This window comes from Patella vulgata, chromosome 1 (assembly GCF_932274485.2).
Source record: "Patella vulgata chromosome 1, xgPatVulg1.2, whole genome shotgun sequence".
In the NCBI taxonomy this organism is placed as follows: Eukaryota; Metazoa; Mollusca; class Gastropoda; family Patellidae; genus Patella; species Patella vulgata.
This window is the reverse complement of record NC_065879.2, coordinates 34166227-34183525: the sequence shown is the minus strand read 5'-3', so window position 1 is coordinate 34183525 and position 17299 is coordinate 34166227. Positions and strand designations below refer to the sequence as shown.

Sequence of the window (17299 nt, the reverse complement as noted above, 5' to 3'; positions counted from 1 at the left end):
AAATGAACTCGTCTAATAAACATCCCGTAGAATCTCGTGAAATACCTGTGGAAACGAGACTACGGGAACCATTCATCCGCTATTTCCCTCCAAATCCAAATTTATGTCAAAAACATAAACAATTTCAAAGAAAACCTGAAAATGTTTTCCATTTAATGTTGGTAAGGTAATAGAGAAATGCATTTAAGTTGATAAATGTCGTATATCTATTATATTTGAATCATAAATGCCGGCAAGGTACCAACTAAAAGAATGGCACTGGCACCATTTTGATTTTTGTTGATACGGCTGCTGCTGACAGAGTCAATGACATTAAGGCCTTCTGATGACTTCTCATTATTCTTAAACCTATTCATGGAAAGGCGTGTGAGGGTATAAAATAAACTGGGGTGAGTGCAGTCAAATTCAAAAGTCCATGGAAGCTTACACAAAAAGAAAGCTACATTATAACTTGACCACTGGAATGCATCAGCAGTAATATTCCACTGGCTGGAATTAGCAAATAGTAGACCTACCACCTAGTAAATTAGCTAGGTGTTCTGAAAAGGGTAAACATAATCTGCATCTTGTATGACACTCTGTGACCCTGACCATCAACCTGTTGACAGCCCGAGAAATACAATCATTGATGTTTTGGCAGCCATTCCAGAGACAGAATAAGTAAACATCTTCAATATAAAGTTGTAGCAATGCCATTTTTACTAATGTAATATAGGCTATGCAGACTACAATTACAGTCTTTTAGACTGACATTTTAGGATAAGTCACAAACAGATCTTTGTTTAAAATATCAGTTACATGCCCTCCACTACATTACCGGTACTTGATATTCAGTTTGCACAGAGAAAGTTAGCTTAAATCTTAAGTAGTAAGGAGAGTAATATGAATGAAAAACTATATGATTGTCTATAGTATGGTATATAAGTATAAGCTGTGTGTAATAACTTACTAAATGCTGTATTATGCATTTTATTATCAAATTGCAAAAACTTCTGATGAGTAGGGAAACTTATAACGTAGTCATAACTCAGACAGATCTAAATCCCAACTCTATTTCTAATATTATACTACATGAATATTAGACTTGAAATTAATGTCTTTTATATTTGCTTTTATATAAGAAAATGGAGTGTACATGTATGGAACTAGCATTGGAAGGAGAAAGACTGTGTAAAGCTGGTGATTGCCGAACAGGGGTTCAGTTTTTCGAAGCAGCTGTACAAGCTGGTACTGATGATCTGAAAACTCTAGGAGCAATATATAGTCAGCTTGGAAATGCTTACTTTTATCTACAAGAGTATGCCAAAGCTTTGGAATACCATAAACATGATCTCAATATGGCAAGGTATGTGTTTATTTTCTCATCAGCTTGTACAGTTGGTTACTTTTAATTGAGAAATAGACGTGCTTATAGTGCATTACATGTAGCTTGTTGATACCTCAAAACCTCAAATAATCTTTCCCAAAGGTGAAAACTAATAGTCATATAAAGTCAATTTAATCCAAAATCCTAGAGCAGTTTTAAAATTATTTATGGAAAGCTTTGCCAAGATTTGATTTATAATGCTGCAATCCAGTCTGAAAAAAGTAAAAAACAAATCAACTAATAATAGCGTAATATAATGCGTATGAGGTTTGTTCCACAGGTAAATGTTAATTTATGAAATTATCCCTGTTTACTGTTTTTATACGCCCACTTTGAAATGTGGTCGTATATTGTGGTCCGTCGGTCCGGCATCCACAATTGCTTGTTGACGCTCTAGAGGCTAAAGTTAATATCCGATTGATTTTAGATTTATACACAGTGTTTAAGGTCATGAGACGAAGAAGCCTATTGATTTTCAACGATTTCTGATAATTATTACCAGAGTTATGGCCCTTGATCACTTCGAAAAATCTTGTGAACGCTCTAGAGGCTAAAGTTAATATTCGATTGACTTTAAATTTATACACAGTGTTTAAGGTCATGAGACAAAGAATCATATTGATTTTCAACGATTTCCGATAATTACTGCCAAAGTTATGGCCCTTGATCACTTTGAAAAATCTTGTGAAGCTCTAGAGGCTAAAGTTATCATCCGATTGACTTCAGATTGATACACAGAGTTTAAGGTCTTGAGACGAACAAGTATATTGATTTTCAATGAATTTTTATGACTTGGACAGCTAAATCCATGATGTTAAAAGTTTCATATACCAAACGTTAGCATGGGGCAGAACTTTATAAAAACCAAACAAATTCTAATGGTTTTCTGATAATTACTTAATGAGTTGTTACTCTTAATCAGATTTTAATGTATTATAAATGTTTCATTACCGAAAAAAGTAAAAATATGCAACAACTCTTGTTGACTGCCCGAATGATTTAGCTTAAACGTTAAAGATACTTTTCCGTGATTGATTTGGACTAAAACATATTCAAATTAATTAATCTATCAAAAATTTGCTTCAAATCCCTCTCGAAACTTTGTATTTGTCGGGAGATACTGCAAGCTATAAATAAATTGTTTTTAAGACACCATGTCTGTCAGCTCAATTCATTGAGGGAGGGTCCATTTTTCAGAGTGTATTTTTCGTTACTTACTGTCCATTTATCATACATATTGAGGCCTAAGTAAATCCTTATTTATTTTCTGTCAACTACTTTTTCCGCCGTTTAATTGCAGAGTCTTTTTGGAAGTTGACACCCTTCAATGTTCCCAAAACCACCTAACAATTTGATCAAGAAATAACAACCGCTCCCTCAATCAAGCTAGCACACAATAGACCGGCAGTTAGTGATACCCTGACATTTTTGCACAGTGCTTGCCCCATGAGTGATTTTCGAGTAATCCAGTATTTTTCTAGTAAGATTGGGTGTCTATACTTTCCATATATACCAAATTGGCCATACTTTTATTGGAAATAACCACCAGATAAATACTTTCGGGACAATGGATCTTTAAATGAAATCTGTCTTTTATTTTACAGAGCTCTGTCTGATAGAGTTGGAGAGGCTAAAGCAAGTGGGAACCTGGGTAACACATTAAAGGTTATTGGCAAGTTTGATGAAGCCATAGTATGTTGTAAACGCCATCTAGATATTTCTAGAGAGATCACTGATAAGGTAATTAACCATTATTATAAGAAGCCATGCATATTGCCCAGCATTCTCAATAGAACCATAAGATATGTCTATGGACAATGTAATCATAAATGATAAGAAAGCTGCTATTTTAGTTTTTTAACCAACAAATATTACATCAACTTGATCCAAGCAGAGGTGCTTGTTGTCTAGAAGCGATAGCATAGCTGTTATACATGGAAATACATGTATAATACATACAGTATGGACAATTTGTTTTTCTAGTCACTAGGATTTAAAGCATAAGATCTCTAGCAAAGATGACAATGCAAAGACGGCAGTTGACTAAGGAACTAGGCCATTTAGTTATTACTAAGAAAAGTTTTTATCATTAAATCGTATAAAGTGATCATTATTCTAGACTAATGTTTAGTATGTATAGAAAGTGGTTAGAAAATATACAGTAGTCATTAATAAGCAGGTGTGTAACTGGTTGTAAAAGATGTTACTCCTTGTGTAGAATTGTCATTAATTATAATACCCATCAGTATTGAATACACAAACCTGGCTAATAGTGGTGTATATCATTCAATAGTAGTGCTGATATCAAGTAAAATTTTACGCATCGATACATCAATGCATCAGGAATTTTTTGCTGCCATTTTGTTATTTTCGAAAATTGCAGAAATAACATTACTATTTCTGATAAAAACATAGATTTCCCTAACATTATCATTAGGCCTATTATAGAAATGTCGATTTATTTGAATAAATATATTTCTACAATATTATCAATTATGACATTAATATCGTCCGATTCATTTCAATTGACACTCGTTAGCCATTTTTCAAATTTGTCGTGAACGTGTGACGGGAAAAGTGTTTACAAGAGACAGTTTGAATTATTTATATACGGATTGTACCAAAGCCTGTCTATAGGAATTTGTGAAATACAATCTCTATTGCCTGTGACAGCAAAAAAGACTAAATCGTTTTAAAACTAGCATTAAAAACCGGCTGGGAATTATAATCGTTCTGACATAGTTCGCCTGGCCATGGACTGTATATTATATTAGATTTGGGATTTAAATGAACCTTGAAATTGACCTTGGGGTTGAAGGACATGATAGCCAGCGTAGTAACCAGCAAAGGCAGTCTTTGTAGTCACTGGAAAATGGAGACAAACATAACGGAGCGTAGCGTAAACGGGTCAAGCTGGACTACCTTAATACAATTGGCAGAATTCATTGATTTTTTCCATTACATGTATTGAAAAGGTGTTATTTATTGTAGTGGACAAACTTGTGAACTCCTCGGAGTCCTCGGACACATAAAGCTAATTATAGTATTTTTTGCAGATGCATTGATAATACAAAAAAGGGCAGAGAATCGCATCGGCGTCGGCCGAATCGATGCATCTACATCGACCGAATCGATGCATCAGCGATATATCAATACTTGATATCAGCACTATTGAATAGTCATGACTTTAACACCTTAGTGAGATAACACCTACTTAATGACAACAGCCTTATTAATAACAATTGTAAATAACTAATAAACATTATGTTATGTTATACATTTTCATTTATAAAAGTTTTTTGTTCATTAGTCAATGATATAAATTTACAGTGATTACATAAGATATGATCTCTGATCATGAAATACATGACTCGCTGTCGGTTTTCTTTTGTCATATACACATATTTCCATTGGTTTCTTGTAGAATGTTATTCTTGAATACTCCTATTTCAGGTTGGCGAATCACGAGCATTATATAATCTTGGTAATGTTTATCATGCTAAAGGAAAACATGTAGGTAAAAGTGGCCGACAAGATCCAGGTGATTTCCCCCCAGAAGTAAAAGACTGTTTACAAAAAGCTACACAGTATTATGAGTAAGTGTATTATGAAATTGTGACACTATAATACATGATGAGGATACTGGGATTGAATATTCCGGGAATTGATTTCTCTCAATCCCAAAAATAGTGACAGTTGAGTGAAAAAGGGGATTTCAGGCTACAACACTTGTGCTGACTGCATAAGAAAATATCTCAACCAACCATGACAACTGAAAAATTTCTTTGTGTTTAATTACGTCACGATTCTACTCAAATCACGTCAGGACTGACAGAACTGTTTCAGGACTGAATTCCATGTCAGTGATATCTATAGCCTGGCTCAACAAGGGAGTTAATCAAGTTATCTCCCCTGTTTCTTGACTACCACAGTGAATTGTAGCTTGGAAAATAGTTAAAGGTCCAGGTCAGCAACAGCCTAAAATGTTGTCTAATATTGGTTTCAAAACAAACCTAAGAAAAATGATTACTTTGAATATCTCATTAATTTTGATTTTTTGTTAAAATAATTTTATTTCTTTTACAGAGAAAATTTACAGCTAGTAAGAGAATTAGGAGATAAAGCTGCTCAGGGACGTGCTTGTGGTAATCTTGGCAATACCCATTATTTGTTGGGTAATTTTACACAAGCAATTCTTTATCATGAAGAGGTTTGTTTTTTTTATTATGAATCAAAGTCTGAACATACTAAATGATTTTATTTTGTTTGCAACATTACAACAAACGGTACTAAAAACATAATATTTATGACATAGACATATGTTTAAGAAAAAATAGCAGTTAACCAGCAAAGAACATGCCATAAGCTGGAATTTTAAAGTGAGTGAGAAAGAGTTGAATGTAAAAACAATCTGTGATAGATTACTAGTATTGTCAGTTCTAAAGATTGAATCTTTAAATATTATATCAACGTCCAAATTCCCATTTCTTCTTTTAAATACATACGTGTATGGTTATATTTATAAAACTAAATTATTCTTACTTCAGAGACTTGCTATTGCAAAACAGTTTGGCGATAAAGCAGCAGAAAGAAGAGCATTTACAAATTTAGGCAATGCACACATCTTTTTAGGAGAATTTGAAGTTGCAGCAGAACACTACAAGTAATTGCATTTCCTTTTTTTTGACTTCAAAATTATTTTTTAAGATCACAACATCAATGACCAATAATTCGTGTTTTCAATGTCGAAGACCTTGGATGATGTTAAGTTAGAGACTTAGCTACTTTAATGGTAATTTTATAAACAAACATTTTATGTGGACCTATATTTTCGTCACATGCATCTGTGGTCCATTGTCACTTCACAATCTACTTAAAACACTGTGCTTCAGTGGTAAAAAATTTCTGATGCCAAATTTCAGTAGTCAAATTTTCTGATGCCAACTTTCAGTTGTCAAAAGTTATCCCATTTACATATGAACTTAGGAAATCTTGTGAATACAATACAGGACAGAATTCTTGATGGATTATTTTAAACCTTAGCGAAATCATTGTTATCAGTAATTCTGTTTTGTAAATTTATAACCTCTGTCTGCAGAATGATCTTGAATTCACTATATTTTATTTTTAGGCGTAGTTTACATATAGCTAAACAAATATGTGATAAAGCATTAGAAGCCCAGGCCTGTTATAGTCTTGGCAATACATATACCCTTCTACGAGATTATGAAAAAGCAATAGAATACCATATGCGACACTTGCAGATAGCTCAAGAGTTAGATGATCGTGTGGGTGAAAGTCGAGCATGTTGGAGTTTGGGAAATGCTCATACGGCTGTTGGCTATCATAAAACAGCTATTGAATATGCAACTAGACATTTACAACTATCGAAAGAGGTAGGAACATTAAACATTATAATTTCAAAGCTTTTAGACCATTTTCAAACACCCCTACCATTCAAAAATCAGATTTTCAAATATCTCAACCATTCATTAACCAGATTCATATATCCCCACCATTAACTAACCAGATTTTCATCCACCATTTACAAACCAGATTTTCAAATATCCCTACATGTCGCTAATCGGCATGTCTGTGCCATACACCTGCAAAAAGTATATAGCAGCATGATCTAGCTTTGACTAATTATAACATTTTAACGAAAGAGAAAGAAGCCAAGCCATATATGTATGATTAGTAGGTATAATGATAATTCTGGTTAGAAATTACAATCAGTTCTGCACTCAATAGTTAATAAAGATAACACATAGAAACAAAATAGCACCCTCCCCCAAAAGTTAATAGAAATCAGTTACTATATAATTGGAGATTAACTCAACGTGATTTTAATTCTGTTTATGCTGTAGATTGGAGATGAAAATGGTCAGATTACAGCTAAAATGAATTTAGCTGATTTACGATCAGCTTTAGGTATGAACACAGGATCAGCAGAAGATGGTGCTAATGGGTACGCTTATTTTATCTTTTATGAAATGCTAATTTGTGTCATGTGTGTAATGGTGAGTTGTTTTCATATTTCTTGTTGTACATTGTATCTATGGAGATACATGTAGTGTACCTAGTGCATAATACTATCTTGTGTAAATCGATGTAATTTATGTTATGTTTTCCTTTCCTTTATTTTATCTGATTTTCAAGCTATAGAGTCAGTGACAGTTCTGTGTATATCAACAGATCCACTGTATAATGTCATAATTCAGCCCAAAATAAACATCTGTATACCAATATAGATGATTTAATTGACCTGAACACTATTATGTCAGGTGTAGTAAAATATAAAACATAATTGATTATGAATTTAATGAGAATTCTATGTAATATAAGGACAACAGGAAAGGCTTTTGGCAATCATGTAAATATGACTTGAAATTGAAGTGTCTACTACAGTAAATAAGACATGTTTTCTTTAAGTCACTGTTGATAAAATGCTGATCTTAAATGTGATAAGATATCCGACACAGTTAAACCTTGTTTTTATGTGCCCATATATCCCAGGAATTCCAATACACACTGTCCCTGGTAAGAATTTATAACTGGTTAATGTTTATTTATAGATTAAGTCCTGAAAATGATGAAAATTTAAGTGCTAATATAGGACATGATGTTAATGATATAGGATTAGGTAAGTTATACAGGTACCAATACAAGTAATGTAGATATTTATTATTGTCATCCGCGTCTTTCGACATTTTTATACGCCCACATGGGAATGTGGACAAATATTGCCGTCGCTCCCGTCCGCCCATTCGTCGTCCACAATTTCTTGTGAATGCTCTAACTCCAAAAGTTATTATCCAATTGTTTTAAAACTGATATATGTGATTTACATTAGTGGGATGAAGAATCCTATTTAATTTCAATAATTTCTGTTTATTACGTCTTAGAGTTTTATGGCCCTTGTTTCACTTTGTTGAATTAGTGAAACAAAGAAGCCTATTGAATTTCAGCAATTTCCATCTATTACTTCTAGAGTTATGGCCCTTGTTCTACCATGTTGCACCTTGGAAACGCTTTAGCCTCTAAAGTTATCTACCGCTCTGAATGAAATTTATATGTGCCATTTAAGTTAGTAAAAAGAAGAATCCTATTGAATTTCAGCAATTTCCGTTTATTACGTCTAGAATTATGGCTTGTTTCACTTTATTGAACCTTGTGAACGCTCCAACGCTGAAAGTTATCATCCGATCTTGTGAAATTTATATGCATTATTTAAAATAGTAAAACCACAAAGCCTATTGAATTTTAACAATTTACATTAATTACTTCTGGAGTTATGGCTCTTGTTTCACTTTATTCAACCTTGTTAATGCTCGATTGATGAAAATTATCATCTGATATGTATGAAATTTGTGAAACAGAGGTCTATTGAATTTCCGCCCTTGTTTTACTTTGTGAACCTTGTGAACGTTTTAATGACAAAAGTGATCATCCGATCTGTATGAAATTTATATGTATGAAATTTGTGAAACAGAGGTCTATTGAATTTCCGCCCTTGTTTTACTTTGTGAACCTTGTGAACGTTTTAATGACAAAAGTGATCATCCGATCTGTATGAAATTTATATGCCAAATTTCAACAATTTCTGTATACTACTTCACTTCCAGGGTTGAGGCCCTTGTTTCAGTTTGTAGAACCTGGTGAACCCTCAAACGACAAAAATTATAATCTAATCTGTATGGAACTGTCTTGTAAAGGCCCCCAATGATATAAGAATTAATCTGGCATGGCACAATAATGATTGTTTGGATAATGTGGTTACTTTTCTGTTCAAAAATTAGGTTCACAAAAAACATGATCCTTTCGATATTGGATATATCGGACCGTAACTTCATGGATTATAGCTTGTTTTCTGTCTATCTCTTGCAAAATGTGGGCGTATCTTGCACCACAACTGTTTTTTGATTGACCAATTGCTTTCCAACTTTTTAAATTGAACATATATCCTATTTTTATAGGTAGACGACCATGTAGAGCTAGACGACATAGTATGGAAAATATGGAATTGGTTAAATTAACACCAGATAAAAAGGTATTTTAGACAAATATTGAAAAACAAACTTCTGTGCATCGTCATTTGCTAAAAGTGAATTGAAGTCTGAGTTATCATCAGGTTTCCGAACAAGTTCATATAAAGCCGCTGAGAGTCATTTGAGGAATATAAGCAAGCCAGGGGTAAAGAAAAAAAAAAGAGATTATCTGTGATATATGTACTGTATGTGAATGAATTACATATAAATATTTTATTGTACAAATAAATTTATTATATAGGTAACTCAAGTAGGAGGAGCACGACCTAAACAAAAAGTACAGAAAGCAGCAAGTATTGCTACAGATGTAACCCATACCAAACATTGTCGTAAAGCTTCTGATGGCCTTATTCATTCAGAAGAAGTAAGTCTCTTTTCTTTAAACTTGTCTATAAAATCGAAAAATGTTGCTGATATTGTAGCAATTAATTCTACAGGCATTGCCACTCAGTAATTATTGGGATTATTTTCATTGGGCCTGTGTTCATATAGTCTGCAAAAAACACTAACTTCAGAGATACTGCTGAAATATAATTCTAGTTTGATAGAAAATGCATTGGTCTTTCAAATCATTACAAAGTATATGTCTTATACCCAGTTCAGTTGGTACCAGTAAGATATATGATGGGGTTTGGTGTACAAAAGGCATCATTTAAAATATACACACAATTAGCCATTTATCAAAGAAGACATGTCACAAGATAATGCTGAACAAGGTAGATTTCACTGATCTCTCTGTCAATAAAGGCTAAATTCAATTTGTCTAGCTTATATAATTCAAATTTCAATTTGTTTAGCTTATATAATTCAAATTTTGATACTGGTACTTGCATGGTCTTTTTTATATTTTCCTAAATTAGACGGATGAGACAACAGATGAAGATAATTTCTTAGACTTGTTGAGTAGATTCCAAAGTCGTAGAATTGATGAACAGCGATGTTCATTCAGGACTGTAGAAGAAACACCATCATCACCATTGCAAACAAATGGCACCGTGCCTCATTCAGGTAATATACATTGAATGTTGTTAATTGACTTTAGTTTATAAACATTGATATTAATAAATTGTCAGATGATATAAGAAACATTTTGTGATTTAATTTTACCATTATTCAGGCCTCGAAATGTTAAAAAAAACCCAACTTGGCCCTTCAGCAAATAACCTGTCTCTCATAATATATTTTCAGGAACCGATGAACTGTTAGATATGGTTGCTGGTATACAAGGATCACGTATGAATGATCAGAGAGCCGAGCTGCCTGTTGTACCTAGATTCCCAGGATTAAATTCTCAAGAAGTAATAGGACAATATTTACAACGAACAGAAGAACGGCATCCTGAAGATGATTTCCTAGAAATGTTGATGAGAAGTCAGGTAGGATCTATAGCTTTCTCTTGATTGATCATCACTCTCTACAAAATTGTAATACTGAAGTGATTTCTGTGCTGGAATATATATATTTAAAATTTTAAATTATTGTTTTAGTTTAAAGGGACAAAATACAGTAAAAAGCCTTATTGGAAACTGAAAATGTAAACTATAACAATTCATTTGTTCCTTTGTGAGGCTTAATTTCCACTTCCATCAAGGGTGATATCGCAGACTAGTCAATAAGAATTCTTATAGATAACGTATTCAATGTTGAAACATTATCCTGATAACAATGCAAGAACTAGGTTTATATGTTTTGTAAATATAAGAATTGTGGTGGTGTAAGAACTATGTTGAAATGTTGAGTAAATTAATATAGACATATGTTATTTATAGGAATTATCTAGACTGATGATATTATTCGCATAATAGTGTTTAATAATAAGTGTTGATTTGTATGTAGTAATATGATATCAGATTGAATATCTTTCAGCTTACATCTATATCAGAAGATTATGTAACTAACATTTTTGTCGATTTGTAATATTTATTAATAAATCTATATATCTTTTTAATATTTAATAATAAATCTTTATATCCTTTTCATTTTCAGGCAACACGCTTGAATGATCAAAGAAGTGCTTTACCCCCAGTTCTCCCAGCCCCAACAATACCTGATGATGACTTCTTCAATTTAATTCAAAGAGTGCAATCAAGTCGCCTGGAAGAACAGAGAACAGATCTGCCTAAAAATAAAAAATCAAGTGTCCCTGGTAAAAAGAAAAAAAGTAGATAGAGAATCAAAACCAAAGTGTAGATATCCCTAACTTAGTTGTGCCAAACTGTTTACTCCATAGGGTGTAAATAAAAACCCAGTTTGAACTTGGTTATGGTATTGTAAATATGTATAAAATCTAAATACAAGATTTCTTGTATTAACCTTAGTGCAATCTCTGAAATATGGCCTTTCTATTTAAGACGTTTTCATGCTTTTTAATAATCCTAGTTACCCGTACATGTTTGTGTATGATGGCTTTGTATGGCATAAATCTTAATTATTGCTAAATGTTTAACTATTTATGAAGAAATTTAAAACATGAATCTCTTGTTGGAAAATTAATTGTGAACAAGTTTTGTATGAAGTTATGGTATTTATTTTAGGTATGATGAAAAACTGGTTTTATTTAGAATTTTAAAGTAAAAATTCTAAATAATTTTGCAAATTCAGGATATAATACAGAGATCTGTGCAACTGAAATCCATTGACCAATGAAAATAGAGATTCTGTATTTATTTATAAAAAAGACTTTTGAATTAGTCTTTGAAATTAAAGTAATTCCAAGTTTAAGAGAGAAATTTAGTATGCCATCAATAAATTGTAAATGTGGCCAAAAACAATCTAGTTCAAATTCAACAAAATCGCCAAATATTGTGTTATGTGCCATTTTCACTTTTTTGTGTGTTGAAAATTGGGTATCATCAAAATCTGCAGAATAAGTTGCCTTTATCTCGTCTGTTCTCAAAATGAAAGGCTGTGGAATGGTCCTATTTGATATGGATTGAAAAGTTGTTGGACAGCAGTTTTAATCATAATTAATTCTTCTGTTACTTTCTCAGCAAAAAAAAAGTCTCCCAAAACACATTGATTTTTATACGCCCACATTGGACGTATATTGCCGTCGCCCCTGTTCGTCCGTCGTCCACAATTTCTTGTGAAAGCTCTAATGCCAAAAGTTATCATCCAATTGTTTTAAAATTTATATGTTGTTTACATTAGTGAGATGAAGAAGCCTATTTAATTTCAATAATTTCTGTTTATTATGTCTAGAGTTATGGCCCTTGTTTCACTTTATTGAACCTTGTGAATGCTCTAACGCCAAAAGTTCTCATCCGATCTTTGTGAAATTTATATGCATTATTTAGATTACTGAAACGAAGAAGCCTATTGAATGTCAGCAATTTCCGTTTATTTCGTCTAGAGTTATGGCCCTTGTTTCACTTTATTGATCCTTGTGAACGCTCTAACGTCAAAAGTTATCATCCGATCTTTCTGAAATTTATTTGCATTATTTAGATTACTGAAACGAAGAAGCCTATTGAATTTCAGCAATTTCCGTTAATTACGTCTAGAGTTATGGCCCTAGTTTCACTTTATTGATCCTTGTGAACACTCTAACGTCAAAAGTTATCATTCGATCTTTCTGAAAATTATATGCATTATTTAAATTAGTGAGACGAAAAAGCCTATTGAATTTCAGCAATTTCCGTTAATTACGTCTAGAGTTATGGCCCTTGTTTCACGTTTTGAACCTTGTGAACGCTCCATCACCAAAAGTTATCACCGAATCTTTGTGAAATGTATATGCATTATTTAGATTAGTGAAACGAAAAAGCCTATTGAATTTCAGCAATTTCCGTTTATTACGTCTAGAGTAATGGCCCTTGTTTCACTTTATTGATCCTTGTGAACGCTCTAACGCCAAAAGTTATCACCCGATCTTGGTGAAATTTATATGCATGATTTAAATTAGTGAAACGAAAAAGCCTATTGAATTTCAGCAATTTACAATAATTACTTCTAGAGTTATTGCCCTTGTTTCATTTTGTTGAACCTTGTTAATGCTCGATTGATAAAAGTTATCATCCGATATGTATAAAATTTATATGCATTATTTAAATTAGTAACACGAAAAAGCCTATCAAATTTCAACAATTTCTGTAGATTACTTCCAGAGTTGAGACCCTAGTTTCAGTTTGTAGAACCTTGTAAACCCTCAAAAGGACAAAATTTATAATCTGATTTGTATGGAACTGTCTTGTAAAGACCCCCAATTACCTACAAAGGAATAAATATTTTGTCGACCGCTCGGACGATTTAGCTGCTGTGGGCGTATGTTTTGTTGCCTGGCAACCTATCTTTATTAAATATAGAAATGACAACCAGAATGTATTAACTTAAAAAACGTGACCTGCAAGTGTAACAAAACCTTTTTATTAAGTAGTTATATGGATATATACCTTGTGTTGTGTTTTATTTTAACAGAATGTATTAGCCAACTGTATCAAATATAATAATGGTCTAACAATAATTTAAAGAGACATTTTGAGAGTTATATTCTTTTTAGAGTTATATTCTATTATAATCTATGTCATTAAAGTGTGTCGTCTAAATTAAACAGTAATATGCATATATTTTAGCTCTTTGAAATGCTAAACTAAGAGAATAGAAAGAAATGAAGCAAAGTTTAAACATTTTATCTCTTCAAGTACATGTATATAATGAAGGTGATATATTTTTTTTTAACTACCTGGTACACCATGACCATTTATTATACATTATTTATATATATATATATGGATTACAAATAAGTCATTTTCTTGTTCATTGAAATGATAATTAAATGATACCTCTCTTGACTCATGTCTCCACATAAAGTTAGATTTAGTGCTGCGGATCTGTAAACAAGGCTATAACTTTGTAAACTCTATAGTTAATCACTCATATTATTGAGAAATATCTTAATTCATAGAGATATTGTTATACAAGGAATATAATCCTAATAATGTTTTTGACTTCCATGGATTGGTATTTTTACATATTCTTATGGTACATTTTTTACCCACGTGTTAATCTATTAATTTAGTCGGTTTGTCAATTCATCAGCCCTCTTGTAATCACTCCTCAGGTCAATGTTGAGATATTTTCAAAGTTGCTAGATAAATTGATTAGTCATAAAGATGACCCATATCAAAACTGGAAGTTATGTGTCGCATTTACACCATTATGGCTTCTGGAGAACACTCTACCGGTTAGGAGGTTTTTTTTTTGTCTCCTAGCTTGTTTGACTTGTCAAAGAGTACAATCACATGAAGTCTCGTATTAATCATTGAAGCCTTGTAGATATGGTACTAGTTATTGTTTGTATACACTCACATATATTGTGGACATATATTGTTGTCACCTTGGGCCGGCATCGTGAATCTATAATTTGTGACTGCTCAAATGGCCAGAATTCTTTACTGGTTCAAATTCATAATTTTTCAATCACTTATCACAAAGAAATATTGTGAAATCTAGATATTGTTGATTCGGTTGTAAGGAAGAACCCTATCAATTTTCAGATTTTCTTAATCGTAATTCACATTTGGACTGTCAAAACTAGTGTTCGTGGTTTTTTTTATAGCATGCCCTGCAGGATTTGTTAAAAATGAGACTTCACAGCTAGTGTGCGTATTAGGGAGCCCAACAAGCTCCAATCAATGTTAATCTCTGGATAAATTCTTACCACAAAGTTTCAAAACCATTCTGTTCAAATGATAATTAAATTGTTTATTTCATGCAATGTCTATGTAGTTTGTCTTCTCCGCGGGTTTGTCTTCTCGGTTTTGTTTTGTGTGTAGTGGTGTTCTCCTGCACCACACTATTAAAACGTGACAAACTGCATTGGCAACTTGAGTGCTGCTGGATTGTCTAGTAACCTAAATCTGTATTACAATACCGGTATATATAATTGGGACCAGTATTAAGGGTCATTATATTCAGTTTTCAGCACTCAGAAACTATTTGATTATATTTATCTTATTAATAGGGTATTAAATGGTGAATTTGTGATATCTAAGTCTAAAAACTGTAGTAATCTAACTACTTTTAAACTGTAATTAATTTGAGCAAGGTCACAAATAATACAAATTCAGACAAATTTTCCTCCAAACTTTTAGTAAATGAATAGAACAAGTAACTAGCATTTATAAAAGAATTATGATTTTTTTACCAAATCAAAAAGGGTACTATATATATCCTATTAATTCTAAATAGATTGAATGCATTTAGTTGGTTATTTGAACATAGTGATAGTCTCTGACATAATATGTTCTTTGATAGAATTATTTTTTGCAGCTTTGTGTGTTTACTTGTATAATTTTGGGGCGAATTTACCAGAAGGGGAAAGCATTTTGGATTTTTATACGCCCACATTGAAATGTGATCGTATATGTCGTCGCCCCCATCCGTCCATTAATATCCAATTGACTTTAAATTATACACAGTGTTTAATGTCACGAGACGAAGAATCCTATTGAGTTTCAGCGATTTCTGATAATTACTGCCCGAGTTATGGCCCTTAATCACTTTGGAAAATCTTGTGGACGCTCTAGAGGCTAAAGTTAATATAATTGTTTAAGGTCATAAGACAAACAATCGAAACAAATTTTATTGTTTTCTGATAATTACTTCATGGGTTATTACTAGTAATCAGATTTTCATTACTGGGATGACTTAGCTGCTGTGGGCATATGTTTCGTTGCCTGGCAACCAATCTTTAATATTTTGGATGAAGTTTCTAGTTATTATCAGATGTTTGTAAATCAGTTAACTTATAAATGGCAGGAAGCTATAAAGAGTCAATAATTTTTGTCATCTTTTACTTATTTTCAAGAAACTACAAACCAAGAAATTAGTTTAAACTCCAAAAACTAAATCCAGTTTAGGTGGGATTAATTCGCCCCAGATTGTAAAGTGGATGTTGTACTTTATTTACCAATATTAGGCATTTGTTCTTGATTTTCTCGCATATGCAATTTAATAGTAGAAAACTGTATTCTGTGATAGTTGATAAAGTTACTTTTTTATATGTCCACAATCAATATTTTGAGACATTCACAGGAACCTTTCAATAAAACTGTAGCTAAGCCTTGGTATAAACAATGTAATTGCCAAATTAAAATTGTATGTCTACATGGACATATGAGAAATGAAGAGTATGCTTTATCCTTTTGTCAATTAATGATTGATGTTTGTCCAAAGATGAAACGATTATAATAGTCCCTAACAGTAGTATAAATATGTGTGCTAATCCGTGCCTCAATTTATTTTGTTTATGTGAAATATAGATTAAGATTGATCATCAGTCTATGTTTTAAATTTTAAAAAAAAGGACAGATATTTGCTGCTCTGTTAAAACAATTAAAATTTAAAACAGTATTAGAACAAAAGACTGAAAATGAAATTGAGCAAGTGGTCTTATAATTGTAAAGAGATTTTTAAAAGTAAAAAAAAAAAGCTCATTACACATTTCCCAATAGTGGTGGTGTTAGCGCTAAGAATTTTATGCTTATATAATGTAACTATTGTTAAATGAAGGTGATAATTATATGCCTGTATGTTGTTAGGAGTTACAATAAAGTAAAACCGTTTAATCGGTAAACAAAGATGATATTTATCTCTTGATTTTATTATAGCTTATGTGATAGGGGCGTGTTCAGGAATTGGGGGGGGGGGGCAAGGTGGAGTCATCGTCAAGTTGGGCGTGAGGTCTGGGGGATTATCTGAGAAAATATTTCTGCTCATCTAGAAGCATATATGTGATTATTAGTGAAGTAAGATAGACATGGGCAATGTTCGCACGTTTGTTTGTTTGACGTTATTTCAATGAATGTGGGAGAAAAAAAATGCTCTGCGCGGGCAGTCCGCCCCCTCTCCTCAGCACGCAGCTGAATGATGGCTGTTTTTGTTA

General features: G+C 32.5%; 1 protein-coding gene across 2 annotated transcripts; it reads left to right on the top strand.

Annotated features, from left to right (window-relative positions):
* The first annotated feature begins 49 nt into the window (after nucleotides 1–49).
* Nucleotides 50–16994, top strand: LOC126819249 (G-protein-signaling modulator 2). 2 transcript variants are annotated; one of them, XM_050547194.1, is made up of 14 exons: nucleotides 50–166; nucleotides 1122–1345; nucleotides 2971–3106; nucleotides 4820–4962; nucleotides 5453–5576; nucleotides 5914–6029; nucleotides 6498–6762; nucleotides 7234–7334; nucleotides 7942–8009; nucleotides 9343–9416; nucleotides 9656–9778; nucleotides 10275–10422; nucleotides 10603–10790; nucleotides 11401–16994. In XM_050547194.1, exons 2-14 carry the CDS (start codon nucleotides 1125–1127, stop codon nucleotides 11581–11583), a joined length of 1890 nt encoding a protein of 629 aa, XP_050403151.1. In that variant the 5' UTR covers nucleotides 50–166; nucleotides 1122–1124; the 3' UTR covers nucleotides 11584–16994. The 2 variants fall into 2 exon arrangements, with proteins under 2 accessions (XP_050403151.1, XP_050403144.1); XM_050547187.1 differs by having other exon boundaries at nucleotides 54–161.
* Nucleotides 16995–17299: the final 305 nt, after the last annotated feature.